The 14,525-nt window shown below is 35.5% G+C and overlaps 1 protein-coding gene across 2 annotated transcripts in view; it reads right to left on the bottom strand.

Moving 5' to 3' along the window:
* LOC119574138 (pyridoxal phosphate homeostasis protein-like) overlaps positions 1–14,321 on the bottom strand; it is a 29,899-nt gene extending 15,578 nt beyond the window's left edge. Inside the window, exons 1-6 of one of the 2 annotated variants that reach the window (XM_037921224.1) lie at positions 14,190–14,321; positions 5,657–5,806; positions 5,306–5,374; positions 5,009–5,150; positions 4,047–4,189; positions 3,608–3,706 (exon numbers count right to left, since the gene is read on the bottom strand). In XM_037921224.1, the coding sequence (XP_037777152.1) occupies positions 3,608–3,706; positions 4,047–4,189; positions 5,009–5,150; positions 5,306–5,374; positions 5,657–5,806; positions 14,190–14,192 (606 nt within the window). In that variant the 5' untranslated portion in view covers positions 14,193–14,321. Of the gene's footprint in view, positions 1–3,607; positions 3,707–4,046; positions 4,190–5,008; positions 5,151–5,305; positions 5,375–5,656; positions 5,807–10,167; positions 10,368–14,189 lie in introns of those variants that run through there. The other variant, XM_037921222.1, reaches the window with a different exon arrangement.
* Positions 14,322–14,525: the final 204 nt, after the last annotated feature.

Here is a 14,525-nt window from a genome sequence, read left to right as displayed (position 1 = left end):
AAAAATATTTAAATATTATATTTATATATATAAATATATATATTTTTATATTATCCCAAAAAATATAAATTAAATTTAATATATATATTTTAATTTATAGATATATTTTATATAATTTTAAATATAATATATATATACTATTTTTATATATATATATTAATACCATAATAAATTTTTATTTTCTATTAAATAAAATATATATATATATAATAATATATATAGATATATTATAATATATATTATATATAACACAAAAATATATATATATATATAAAAATATATAAAAAAAATATAATATTTAAATTTTATGATTTTATAAAAATTTTTATTTTTTAAATAAATATATTTTTATATTTTTCTTTTATATTCTAAATATATTTTATTTATGTTGTGTGTTTTTAATTTTATAATTTTTTTATTTTTTTATTATTTAAAATTTTTTTTTTGGTTTTTTTTTTTTTTTTTTTTTTTTATTTTTTTGTTTTTTTTTTATTTTTTTTCATTTTTTTTTTTTTTTTATCCCTTTTTTTCCCCCTTATTTTTTAAAATTTTTTTTTTTTTTAAATTTTTTTTTTCTTTTTAAATTTAACTCGGTTTTTCTTTTTTTTAGCACCTACCCTTTTCCACCTCCCCTTCCCCCAACCCCTTTTACCCTTTTCTTTTTCCCCTTTTTCCTTTACCCCCCCCCGAAATTTCCCTTTGGGGAATTGGTTTTCCCCGGTTTGTCCTGGTTGCCCCTTTTCTTTTTTTGGGTTTTAGCTTTTTTTCAATATTTTCTTTTTACTCCAAAAACCCCTTTTTTTCCCCTTTTTAAAAAGAACTCTTTCCCAAATTTATTTTTCCCCCCCTTTTTATTCCTCTTTTTTACCTACCTTTTTTTCCCCCATTTTAAAATTACCCCTTTTTTTGTTTTTTTTTTTTTTTATCTTAAAACTTTTGTTTCCCCCCTCCAAATTTTCCCCCTCATATTATTTCTTTTTCCTTTTTTTAATCTCTTTTTTATTCTTTTTTTTCCTTTTTTTTCCTTTTTTCTATTATTTTTTTTTTCTTTTTCCTCTTTCTTTTTCTTTTCTTTCCTCTTTATTTTTTTATTTTTTTTTTTTTTTTTCTATAATTTCTTATATTTTTTTCTAAAAAGATATATATACATAAATAAATCATAACGTATGCTCTTTGTTGGCACGTGGCCCTCTCCACCATCCTTCGCCACTAACCGATCTTACGCTTTTCTTCCACTTATCCATCGACAGCCCGCAAATACTTTGATATTGTCGCTCGTCTTGTCTTGGGTTTGCCTTTTCCTCTGTTTCCTATACCATCCCTGTCAGCAAGTTTTTCTCAATACTTTTACTTCTCATTACATGACCAATAAACTTTAATTTCCTCTTATTCAAGATGTCGAACAGTCGGTCTTTACAATTTATTTTTCTCAGCACTTCATCATTCGTCTTCTTCTCTGTCCAGCTAATACGCAGTACTCGTCTGTAACCCACATTTCAAAACTATTGATCTTTTTCTTGTCTATCTACTTCAACACCCAACACTCAGAACCTATGATGCAATTGGGAAAACTAATGAGTTCAAAAACCCAGCTTTTTTCCGTAAGGTAATGCTTCGGTCTTTCCAGATGTTATTGAGAGCAATTGTGGCGCTTTTGGCAATGGTAATTCTTCTTTTTATCTCCGGTGAATCATCATATGTATTAGTTAAAACAGCTCCAAGATAAGTGAACTCTTTCACATATATATATACACATACATATATATATATATATACCATACATTATATATATATACACATACATATATAAAATAAATATAATATAATATATATATATATAATATATATATATATATATATATATATATATAATACATATATATACTATATAATAATATATAATATATACATATATATATATACATATATAATACTATATATACTATAATATATATATATATTATCATAATATATCATATATATATATATATATATATATATATGTATATGTATATGTATATCTCTCTCCTCTCTCTATATATAATATATATTATAATATATATATGTATATATATTATATATATGTATATATATTGTATAAGATATATGTATATAATTATGTATATATATATTATATATATATATATATATATCATATAATATATAACATATAGATATATAATATTATATATATATTCATATATAATATATATATATATATATATATCATATTATATTATATATATATGTTATAATTCTATATATATATACATATTGATATATATTATATATATAATATATAACAAACACAATACTACACACATATATATTAATATATATATATATATATATATACTATATATAATATATATAAATATATTATATATACATATTATATACATATATATATAATAAATTATAATATATATAATACAAATATATATATATATACCATATAATTATATATATATTATATATATATATATATATTATTATATATAATATATATATATATTAATACTTATCACATATTATATACTAATATTATATTATAATTACTATACTATATTTATATCTAATATTATATGATATTACTAGTATATTATACTCTATATAGTATATCTATTCTATATCTATTATATTCTCATATATATATCGATTCTCTCTCTCTCTCTCTCTCCTCTCTCTCTCTCTATATATTATTATCTATAATATATCTATATATGTATATATATTTTCTATATTATATATTCATTATATTATGTATTATATTATTATCCATGTATATATATATGTATTTTTATTATTTCATATCTATATTCTCTACTCTATATATATCATTTCTATATATATATCATATCATATATATCGTAATATACTTATACACCTATATATATCTATATCTATATACACATAATATTATATCATATCTATATCTATATATATATAAATATATATATCACTATATATATACATATATAAATAGATATATTCAAATATATATATATATATATCATATACTTATTAGATATATATATCTATACATATCTATATCTATATCATACATATATATACTTATACTCATACTATTCATTATCTATATATCTTATATACTTCTATATCTATTATATATATATATCATAATAATACTCACAATCTACACTACACACACATATATATATATATTTATATATTATATATATATCTATATTATATTATATATATATATATATATCTATCATATATATTTTATTATCTATTACTATCTCATTCCTCCTATATATATATCTCTATATTCTATTCTCTATATCTTATATATCTATATCTATATCTTTATTCTCCTATATATATATTTTATATCTCATACTCGCACACTCTACTCTATATCGTCCATTCTCTCCTCTACTCCTATTTTTATACTTAATATATCATATATTTATACTACGCCTTTATCCCTTTACATCCCCATAGTATTCTACTCCTTGTTCTATACATCCCTAGTATCACACTGGCAGCCCTGTCAATCAAACTGAAATCATACAGAGTCACAAGTTCACTTCTAAGAAACACATTTAAGTACCTTTAATAAGCATATTTGAATACTTACAGCATGTTCAAAGTCATTTGACATCCCCATAGATAATTCTACATCCTGTGGTTCTATACACTGGGTCTCACAAACTGTAGCTCTGGTTTTCAACAAAGTCTGAAAAATAAGTTGTGATATTACGGATTCCTTATGAAAGCAATGCAACCCATTTAATGGTATTTGAAACTACACAAAATTAAAATCACCCACGAGGGATTGTTAAGTAGTTATCCTAAAAATAGATCAATAAATAATCGTTGAAGCACTGTGACAAAGGATCATTGCAGCATTGAGGCAAAGTATCATGCTATAGAATAAATTTTACTCTTCATCAGGTCTTCTTCCAGTGACAATGAGTTAACAGTGAAAATTAAAACATCTTAAACACAAGCTATGGTAAATCAAACATTCTCTATATAACACAAAAAAAGGCCAATTCCTTCTATCATTCTCCTACCTGGAAATCTGGATTTGGTCCCTGAGAGAGATCATGGTCAAAAGCCCCAATGGTCATGAGTCCAAGAAGGTTCAGGTGCGGACAATTCTTTGTAACGTGGTCCACCAACTCATTAACATTGTCAGGGTGAACACCACTCTTTTCTGTAATGATGGATTCCTTAATGTAGAAACAAGAGAATATAGTCAACTGGTAAGGAGAGATAAAGTTTTTAATAAAAATAACTGAAGTTGTTCATTCTCACTTAAACCTTTTGCCTCTATCAAACTGGCATAAATCATCGGCAAGACCAATATTCTAATAATAATGGGGCTTTTTATCATTATATGCTTAATTAACTCAACTACCTGGGATTTATGTTCTGTCCCCCGTAATTTTTTATGAAATGTGCTCAGCCAGCAAGAAGTCTATCAGTAACCAATCCTGATTTCCGTTTCTTGAATTGGCGGGAAAATGTGTTTTTCTCTTTAATACAGTGGACATCAATACTGTTATTACTGTTATTGATGTTTTGATAATTAAAGTGTTATTAAAATCTCGATAACATTTAAGACAATGAAATAATGCAAAAGACCCTTTCCAAAAGTCGAGGAAAAGGGTAAACAGGTGAGATAAGTATGACTGATAACAGACTTCTTGGTTACTAAGCACTTGTAGGACCATCTATTTGTAAATAAAATAAATAAACTTGTACTACATTGGGCATGGCATTGTAGTCTTGCCATACGGACCGACTGGGTTAAATACCTTTAAGAAATAGTTTGATGTAAAATAACTATCAGTGTAAACATACGTCTACTGGAACAATAACCAAATATAGTTTCAAAAATATTACCAAAGACACCAATGATTACTACATTAAAGATTACTTAATGATTTTCTGACGACTGGATAGACACAGACACGGACACCCACCCACACACCAACATAGGTATGTAAACATACTTAGACAATTCACTTACGTTCTTCTCCACTAGTATTAACTTGAACAAACACTTTTAATTTTTTGTCCAAGTTGTGTTTCTGGACAGCATTATTAAGCGTTGTTGCTAACTTGGCTGTGTCAACCGTCTCAACACATTCTAAATTTGGAATTCCAATAACCTGTAAAGAATGATTTTATAATTAAGAGGGAAAGTTGTTAATATTCTTCACTGCTACATGATGAGCATAAGAAAACAAAACATATTCCCCAACAAAATAGTAACCATAAGCATTATTTCACTGATAATATCTTGTACAATTTGTTTCAAACATACCTTGTTCACTTTATTGCTCTGCAGGTGTCCGATCATGTGCCATTTAATCTCAGGACATTTCTCTATTATCTGTGAATGTTTTAGATTCATTGCTTTAAAACTCATTATCGAGACTTTATACGGTTTTGTAATTAAGCACACTTAACACTAAATTTATAGTTGAGTAAACTTTGAACTACATGAGAAATCAAACAGCTATTAGATATCAATCTTTGAAAACCAACAGGGATTATCTGATGCCATGCACAGATGCCCTGTTTTTCTGTTAATAGATAATCAGTTAATAAAACATTGTATTGTTAGTAAAGCAAAGTATAAAAATCAGAAAACGTGTACAGAAAAGCTTCCTACCTCTTCATCATGTCCTTTCTCAACCAACTCTTGGACATAATTCTCTCCAAAGTGTCTTTGTCCTGCTGAATATGCTTCTAGAATCATTTCCTTTGGTTTAGTCTTGCTGACTGCCACTAGCCTGGGCTGTTTGCACAAGGCTGCAATTTCCTGCAAAAACAAAAATAAATATAATCATATGACCCAAATATTTAAGTACAGAAAAGGTAAAGAAAGCAGTCTCATGCAGAAAATGTTTCAAATATTTCACAATGAAATCTAAAAAATATGTGATGTTAAAGCATGTTTGATAAAGCTAACCTCGTACATGATGAATGACCCTTCAAAAAAATCTACAGATGAATAAAACTAACATTACATGTAGAAATAAACCTAGTTAATGAAGTCTTATAGATATTTAGGTTATCAAAAAAAGGTAACAAGTAAGAACCACACACAAAACATTTCAAATTAGCACTACAAGGAGAAAATATTGAATACCTACCAAAATATATTGCAACAGACAATGTTACTCATCTTGTATTGTGAAGATATTCATTCTCATTCATTCCTTTTCTACAAATGCAATATTCTTAATTAAATTTGATGCTGTGATGTCAACTTTTCCTTTTTCACTTTATGTCCACATTCAAAGCCTTGAGAAATATTACATGTCACACAACAGTATTAGATGACTGGAATTATTCACATACAGGGTAAATGTTAGCTTAGATATTTATGCCTGCCACTGGCCCCTGCATCTTGGCTGCCCTGGCAAAGGCCAACAAACCTTTACAATGTGTATTCTAGTAGATCCATAGTTTATCTACATCTCTTTTGACTTACTAAAAATACTGAATTAGTACAAGTTTTCACTTGATGAAGGTCTGAACAAAAACCAACATAATTGCAAGAAAAAAGTTCTGAAAGCCTGTCTGGGTATCTTATATATCTACCAATTACTAACGGATTAGAGAAGCATGGTGATAGAACACAGAGGAATAAAAATCACGAATCAAGACATTTGAAAGACAGAGAGAGAGAGAGAGAGAGAGAGAGAGAGAGAGAGAGGAGAGATGAGAGAGAGAGAGGAGAAGAGAGAGAGAGAGAGAGAGAAGAGAGAGAGAGAGAGAGAGAGAGAGAACGTTCAGACCTTTTCTTTTTTTTTTCATCCATTTGCCTTTTGGGGCTTTTTTCAAACCAATTTCTGGGAAAAACAAAAAAAAAAAAAATTTTTTTTTTTCTCCTTTTTTTTTTGTGAAAAATCGCAAAAAATTTTTTTTTCCTAAAAAAAAATAATGGCGGGTTTGAAAAAGGTGCCCTCAAAAACAAAAATTTTAAAAATTTTAACCCTTTTTACAAATTTTTGTTACAAAAAAATAACATTAGAAAAAAATTTAAAATTATAAAGGAAAAAAAAAAATATTGAAAAAAAATTTAACTCGTATTTAAAATTATCTAAATTCTAACAAAAAAATAAAAATAACTTTGATGGGGAAAAAACATTTCCCAAAACCACAAAAAAAATTAAAAAAAAAAAAAAGACTAAAAAAAAAAAGGGAAAAGGGAAAGATAACCCAAACCCCCAAAAAAAGGGGGAAAAGGCAAAAAAAGGGGAAAGAACCAAGGGAAAATTTTTGGGACAAAAAAAAGGGAAAAAAACAGGGTAAAAAAAAAAATTTTTTGGGAAGAAAAAACCAAAGGGGGGAAAGGAAAAACCCAAAACAAAAAAAGAAAGAGGGAAGAAACCAAAAAAAAAAAAAAAGGGAAGAAAAAAGGAAAGGGGGGAAAAAAAAAAGAGAGAAGAGGGAAAAGGGGAAAGCGGAAAAAAAGAAAAGAAAGGAAAAAGAGAGGAGAGAGAAAGAGAGAGAGAGAGGGAGGAGAGAAAGGTAGCACCAGAAAGAGAGAGAGAGAGAGAGAGAGAGAGAGGGAGGGGAGAGAAAAGGAGGAGAGAGGGGGGGGGGGGGAGAGGGAGAAGAGAAGAGAGAGGAGATAGAGAGAGAGAGGGGAGAGAAGAAGAGGAGAGGGGGGAGAGAGAGAGAAGAGAGAGGAGAAGAGAGAGAGGAGAGAGGAGGGGAAGAGAGAGAGAGAGAGAGGGAGAGAGAGAGAGAAAGAGAGGAGAGGAGAGAGAGGAGAAGAGGAGAAAAGAGAGAGAGAGAGAGAGAGGAGAAGAGGAAGAGGGAGAGAGGAGAAGAGAGAGAGATAAAGAGGAAAGAGGAAGAGAGAGAGAGGAAGGAGAGGAGAGAGAGAGAAAAGAGGAGGGGAAGAGGAAAGAGAAGAGAGAGAGAGAGAGAGAGAGAGAGGAAAGAGAGAGAGAGAGAGAGAGAGATGGAGAAGAGAGAGAAGGAGAGAAAAGGAGAAGAGAGAGAGAGAGAGAGGAGAAGAGAGAGGAGAAGAGAGAGAGAAAAAGGGAAGAGGAGAAGAGAGAGAGAGAGAGAGGAAAACGAGGGGGAGAGAGAGAGAGAGGAGAGAGAGAGAGAGAGGGGAGAAAAGGGAGAGAGAGAGAGGGGGAGGAGAAGAAAGAGGGGGAGAGAAGAGAGAGAGAGAGAGAGAGAGAGAGAGAGAGAGAAGAGAGGGGGAGAGAGAGAGAGGAGAGAGAGAGAGAGAGAGAGGAGAAGAGAGAGAAGAGAGAGAGGGAGAAGGAGAGAGAGAGAAGGAGAAGAGAGGAGAGAGAGAGATGGAGAAGAGAGAGAGAGAGAGATGGGAAGAGAGAGGAGAGAGATGGGAAGAGAGAGAAAGAGAAGAAAAGAGAAGAAGAGAAAAGAAAAGAGAGGGAAAAGAGAGAAGGAGGGAGGGGAGGGGAGAGAGAGAGAGAGAGAGGGAAGAGAGAGAGAGAGAGAGATGGAGAAGAGAGAAGAGAGAAGAAGGGAAGAGAGAGAGAGAGAGTGAGAAGAATAAAAGAGAGAGGAGGAGAGATGGAGAAGAGAAGGGGGGGGGGGGGGGGGTGGGGGAGAGAGAGAGAGGGGAAGAGGAGAGAGAGAGAGAGAGAGAAGAGAGACGAGAAAGAGGGAGAGAAGAGAGACGAGAGAGAGGGAGAGAGAGAGAGAGGAGAAGAAAAAGAGAGAGAGAGAGAGAGAGAGGAGAAGAGAGAGAGAGAAAGGGGAAAGAAGGGAGAGGGGAAAAGAGAGAGGAGAGGAGAGGAGGGGAGAAGAGAGAAGAGAGAGAAAGGAGAAGAGAGAGAGAGAAGGGAGAGAGAGAGAGAGAGGGGAGAGAGAGAGGGAGAGAGGAGAGAAGAGAGGGAGAGGGGGGAAAAAGAAAAGGAGGGAGAGGAGAGAGGGGTGGGGGGGGGTATAATTTTTAAGGGGGTGTAGATCCCAGGGCGGCCCAATGTAATAATAGTGGGAGTGATGATCCCACGGGATGGCACTGTTTAAAAGATAAGGGGAGGTAATCCAGCCCGACCCACTTGTAAAAGGTGTGGGCGGTGGGGACGCGAGACGAGAGGTCCCCAAGGGGGGTACTCTGGTTCTCTGGTTTGTTTTTAAAGGGTTTGTAGGAGTTAAAGTTGTCGTGGTTTCAAACTTATTCGCGAGAGTATTGGAGCAGGACGGGCAAGGCAGGGAGACCTGCCGGGGAGGCAGAAACGTCCCGACCTACCACTTGCTGGCAACGAGGGTTGTCTTAACGCTCCGAAATTTCTATGAACAATTAGTTTTTAAACACTAAGAAAAACAGAAAGAATTTGAATGAACAAAAAATTTTGATACATATGGACATGGGGTTTCGTGGTGGGAACAAGGGTCCTTATAACAGTTGTGTTAAGAAGAGAGTTTGGTGTTTACAAGTAAAAAAGGTTTATGAAAGGGGAAAAATTGCGGATTATTCAAAAAACTAAAAACATTTTGAAAATCAAAAAAGATGCGATAAATATTTAGTGATTGGAATAAGCATTTTTGATGAATATTTGAGTATAAAAAACACATAAATTGACACACAGCATGAGAAAACGTCAGGGGAAATTTTTTACAAACAATGAGGGTGGGATTAGCGGTTCTAAGGGAATTACAATTGTCACGGTGTAGACCGTTTGGGGGCAGCTGAGGACGTGGAGTTATTTTAAAAGAGGCACACATGGCTTTTTGGTATGTGAGGCATAAAGATAACGTATCCATTTCACTACAGGGTGAGTGAGTGAGTGAGTGAGTGAGAGAGAAGGAGAGAGAGGGGACTACATATTATTTTCTGATAATATCCACAGTATTAAAAACCCAACAATGACAACATACACACAGAGAAAAATAAATCAATCAATACTATGAAAATTCCCTTTTAAAACCAATTTTTTTCCCAATTTTCCCCTTTTTTTTCGTCCCCTTTTTCCCTCCTTTCCATCCCTTTTTTTAGTGCCCTGCGTGCCCAAACCCCCAAAAATAGAATTTTAAGAAAAAAGTTTTCCCCTAAGATTAGATAACACCCGATCCCCAAACTTTGTCCTTGCCCCGGCCAAATACAACGTTTCCCTCCTATCACACGCTAAACAATAACATACATTTCCAAAACACCAATAAACAGAACCACATGGACTAACTTACGGGATTTCTCGCCTTGGTAGCGACATTTACTCGCTCAATGACACTAAGAAGTGCCTTGGCGACCTCGGAATCAGCCATAACGCGGAGCATTTGTTTACGTTCTTGTAAGTCGCAGCCGAGGGTATCCAGGCGAATCCGGTCGTGACGTCACAGCGGACTGGATGCGTATCAGCTGGTGACTTTTGGGGTTACGTTTTTTTTTTTAAAATATTAAATTTAAGCTTGATCCGGGGAAAAAAATAATAGGCAGTTTTTGTTTTAAGTATGAGTCGAAAGGGTTTTATTTTTTTGTACGTGTGTTTGTGTGGGATTTTTTAGGTGGAGGAGAGAGGGGGGAAAAGGGAGGGAGGGAGGAAGGGAGGGGGGGGGGAGGGGGAAAGAAAGGGGAGAAAGAAATAAAGAGAAAGAAAAGAGAGAGAGAGAGAGGGGAGAGAGGGGAGGAGAGCGAGAAAAAGAGAGAGAGAGAGGGGAAAAGAGAGGAGAGAAAAGGGAGAGAGAGAGAGAAAGAGAGAGAGAGAAGAAAAAAGAGAGAAGGGGAGGAAAGAGAGAGAGAGAGAGAGAGAGAGGAGCGGAGAGAGAGAGAGAGAGAGAGAGAGAAAGAAGGAGAGAGAGAAAGAAGGAGAGAGAGAAAGAAGGAGAGAAAAAAGGAAAAAAAGAAGGAGAGAGAGAAAAAAAGAAGGAGAGAGAAAAAGAAAGAGAGAGAAATTGAAAGAAAGACAAAGAGAGAAAGTGAGAAAAAAAAAAAGAGAAAAAGAAGAAGAAGAAGAAGAAAGAGGAAGAGAGAGAAAAGAAAGGGGGGAGGAGGGGGGAGAGAGAGAGAGAGAGGAGAGAGGAGAGAGAGAGAGAGGAGAGGGGGAGGGGAGGGAGAGAGGAGAGAAAGAAGAGGGGGCAGAGAAAGAGAAAGGAGGAAAGAGAGAGGGGGAGGAAGAGGGGAGAGGAGGAGGAAAGAGAGAGAGAGAGAAGAAGAGAGAGAGAGAGAGAAGAAGGAGAGAAGAAGAGGAGAGGAGAGAGGGGAGAGAGAGAGAGGGGGGGGAGAGGAGAAAAGAGGGGGGAGAGAAAAAAGAGAGGGGGGAGAGAGAGAGAGAAAAGTTTGTTGTTTTTTTGGATTCCATTTTATACAATGGATATTTTTTGTGACATATGTCTGTTGATTTTCCCCCGTGGTCAGTGCTTGACTCGGGAACCCAGTCCTTTCCGTGTCAGCTGCTGCTGACTCGGCTGAACCGATCCTTGCCCGCCCTGGTGCAAACCACAGCAGAACCTCCCGGGGGACAGTTTCAATTTTCGGCCGGGCGGGGGGCGAACCGCCGGGCCCCCCGGGAGAGGCCCACCCCGTTTCCACTGACTAGCCCCGGGGGGCTAGTACAGAGAGAGAGAGAGAGGGAAGGAGAGAGAGGAGGAGGAGAGGAGAGAGAGAGGGGGGGGAGGGAGGGAGGGAGGGGGGAGGGAGGGGGGGAGGGGGGGAGGGAGGGAGGGAGGGAGGGAGGGAGAGAGAGAGGAGGAGAGAGAGAGGGAGAGAGAGAGAGGGAGAGAGAAAGAGAGAGGGAGAGAGGAAAGAAAGAGAGAGACAGAAGAGAGAGAGAGAGAGACAGAAGAGAGAGAGAGAGACAGAAGAGAGAGAGAGAGAAGAAGAAGAAGAGGAGAGAGAGAGAGGAGAGATGAGGGGGAGAGAGAGGAGAGACGAGAGAGAGAGAGAAGAGAGGAGGAGAGAGAGAGAGAGAGAAACTGAGGAGAGAAAGAGAGAGAGATGGCACGAAATAATAACCCTCTTAGTAACTGACTGCCAGTGTAATGTATGTATATGTCACTGTAATGTATGTATATAATATATGTCAGCACTTTGTAATGAATACAAATCGTTGTGCAGTGATTAACAATTAACCCGCAAGCAGGTACTAAGCATATAAGTTTTATATGATGAATAGCGATTCGATGGTTTTAATGTTCATGTTAATGGATAGTACGCATACAGTGTTTCGTAACAAGTTCTATCGATTTATGGAGATACTAAAAATGATACAGATTGATTGAGGCTAAATGAAGTATCAGTACAAATCAAGCGATTTAAGTTTCCCAGAGAGGGGAAAAAAGGTAATTTGGTTTAATTTTTTGAAAATGAAAACGGGGTTTCCCCGACAATATTTATTCATTTGATTTGTTTTCGTGTGATGAGAACGAATCTGATGAGCATTTCTGTTGCAGTCTCCAGCCGACAATCTAGATGTGATTTGATAAGCCCCGATTGCAGGGGAGGGCATGGAGTAGATCAGGAAAACTGTGGGGTAAAACAGGCTGACATAAGAAGAAGAGAGAACAGAAATATGTAAAACAAGCACAAAAAAACGCTTAAAATCGGACAATGAAACTCTACGGACGTTGCAGCCAACTTTCAAAGTCTACGCACCGACACGCCAACTTTCGAAAAAAGAATCTACGAAAACCAAACCCATCGTTCAGTAAAAATCTACGGGATTTCACATAATCCAGATCCCCCGTGGTAATCGTACTTTGCGTGCTAACCAATAAACCAACCTAACCTTAATCCTGTGAGATTTATACACTACGATCCATATATTCCCAAGCCTGGGGGTCCTAGCTACACCCCTGGACCCCAGTGGAAACATATTCGCCTAGCCAGGGGGCTACGCCCCCTGGACCCCCGTGGTAATATATGCGCCTAGCCAAGGGGCTACGCCTCCTGGAAACCCAGGATAAAATCACATACCTTTATATCGCGAAACACCGAACGTTTCTTCGCTTCCGTATACGGTCACAGTTGCTTGGTTTCTAATCACTTTTTTCGGTATTTGCGGCACTGGATGGGTTCAAATATCAGGCTCTGATAGAGACTAATGTCTATTTGTCCTTATATCCACAAAAGGGCTTTAAAAATGACCCGGAATCGACGCAGCACTGGAAATGAATTTTTTTTTCACCGGCGTTTCTCGACGTAATAGCGCTGCTGGCCTGTCAAATCTCCCGGTGGCAAAACGCGCAGGCGCACAAGGTTATTGAACAGAGTAGCATAAATACTTACCAAATCACGTAAATGAAGTATAATAAAAGTAAAATAACGCATTACATACATGAATTCAAGAAAACGGACGCTGATAATTACAAAATATTCGTTCTCACAAGCGCGTAGCAATACAAGTACTTAGAAAATGAAGGGGCGATCTTCTCTCTTGTCTGTCCTATATCTCCCTTATTTTCGATTTGCACACTTTTTGCCAAAGATGAAAAGTGTCTTAGTTTTCGTCAAGGTAACCACTCCGTACACTTATTTTACTGCAATCCTGGTTGACATGCACGGAAAAATTTTCCGAAAATGGACACTGCCATTATATATCATAAAAAAAAGTCATGAACGAGACAGGTACAGGTGCAGCGACCTCATATTTACCGCGAAATGAAAATATCCGCTGCATGTCACCGCCCAAGGGACTAAATCCACAGTACCCTCACAGCTAGAGTTCTTATGTCGCGTTTTCTCCAAGTGCTAATGAAGAGATAGATAGATAGATAGATAGATAGATAGATAGATAGAGAGAGAGAGAGTGGGGGGGGGGTTACAGGAGACATGCCCCGTCTAAATAATAAACAGAAGGTAGGGGAAAGGTTGGGTTTAGATTTTGGGTTCAAATGATACCCTGGTTTTGGGACTTTGTCTCTGGAGGATGCGTCACTTTCGTTAACAAACATCATTTTCATTCCTAAGTCGTTATTTTCATCATTATCATTTCTGTCCAATATTTACAATAAACTTTGGTAAACCGAGGAGTGTCCTTCGTTTATTATAAATATCAATAAATGAGAGACCAAGAAAGATAGTAAATAGGGTGATATTAAAATACTAAATATTGTGACTGCTTTCCCATTGTCGGAACAGCCGTCTCGACAAACAAACACTACCGTATGTCTAGGATATGAGCACTTTGCATTTATACCATCTTTCTTATTTAAAATACACTTAACTTCTACAGATCTTTATGCTTACCACTTCTACAGATCAATATGCTTACCATAAATAGCCACAGAAGTGCCCTTCTAGCATACCTCCACCTACAGAGGACTTTTTTCGTCGTTACCGCCCCGTTGTCAGTGCCCAATGCCCATACCCAACACTGTCAAAAACAGCTGATCGCTAGAAAACGGGAACCGCTCATGACCACATCGAATCGGGAATACTTCGTTGAATATTGAAGTGGCTAACTTTTTTGTTTTAGTAGACGGGAGTTTCGTATACAGTGTTAGCACAACTGATGGCAGGACATATTTGGGAGAATAAAACACACACACACACACACACACACACACACCACACACACACACACACACACACACACACACACACACAC

The sequence above is a fragment of the Penaeus monodon genome, chromosome 6, assembly GCF_015228065.2.
Source record: "Penaeus monodon isolate SGIC_2016 chromosome 6, NSTDA_Pmon_1, whole genome shotgun sequence".
Taxonomy (NCBI): Eukaryota; Metazoa; Arthropoda; class Malacostraca; order Decapoda; family Penaeidae; genus Penaeus; species Penaeus monodon.
Note: the sequence above shows the minus strand (reverse complement) of the source record. Positions and strands in the feature narration are given on the sequence as shown.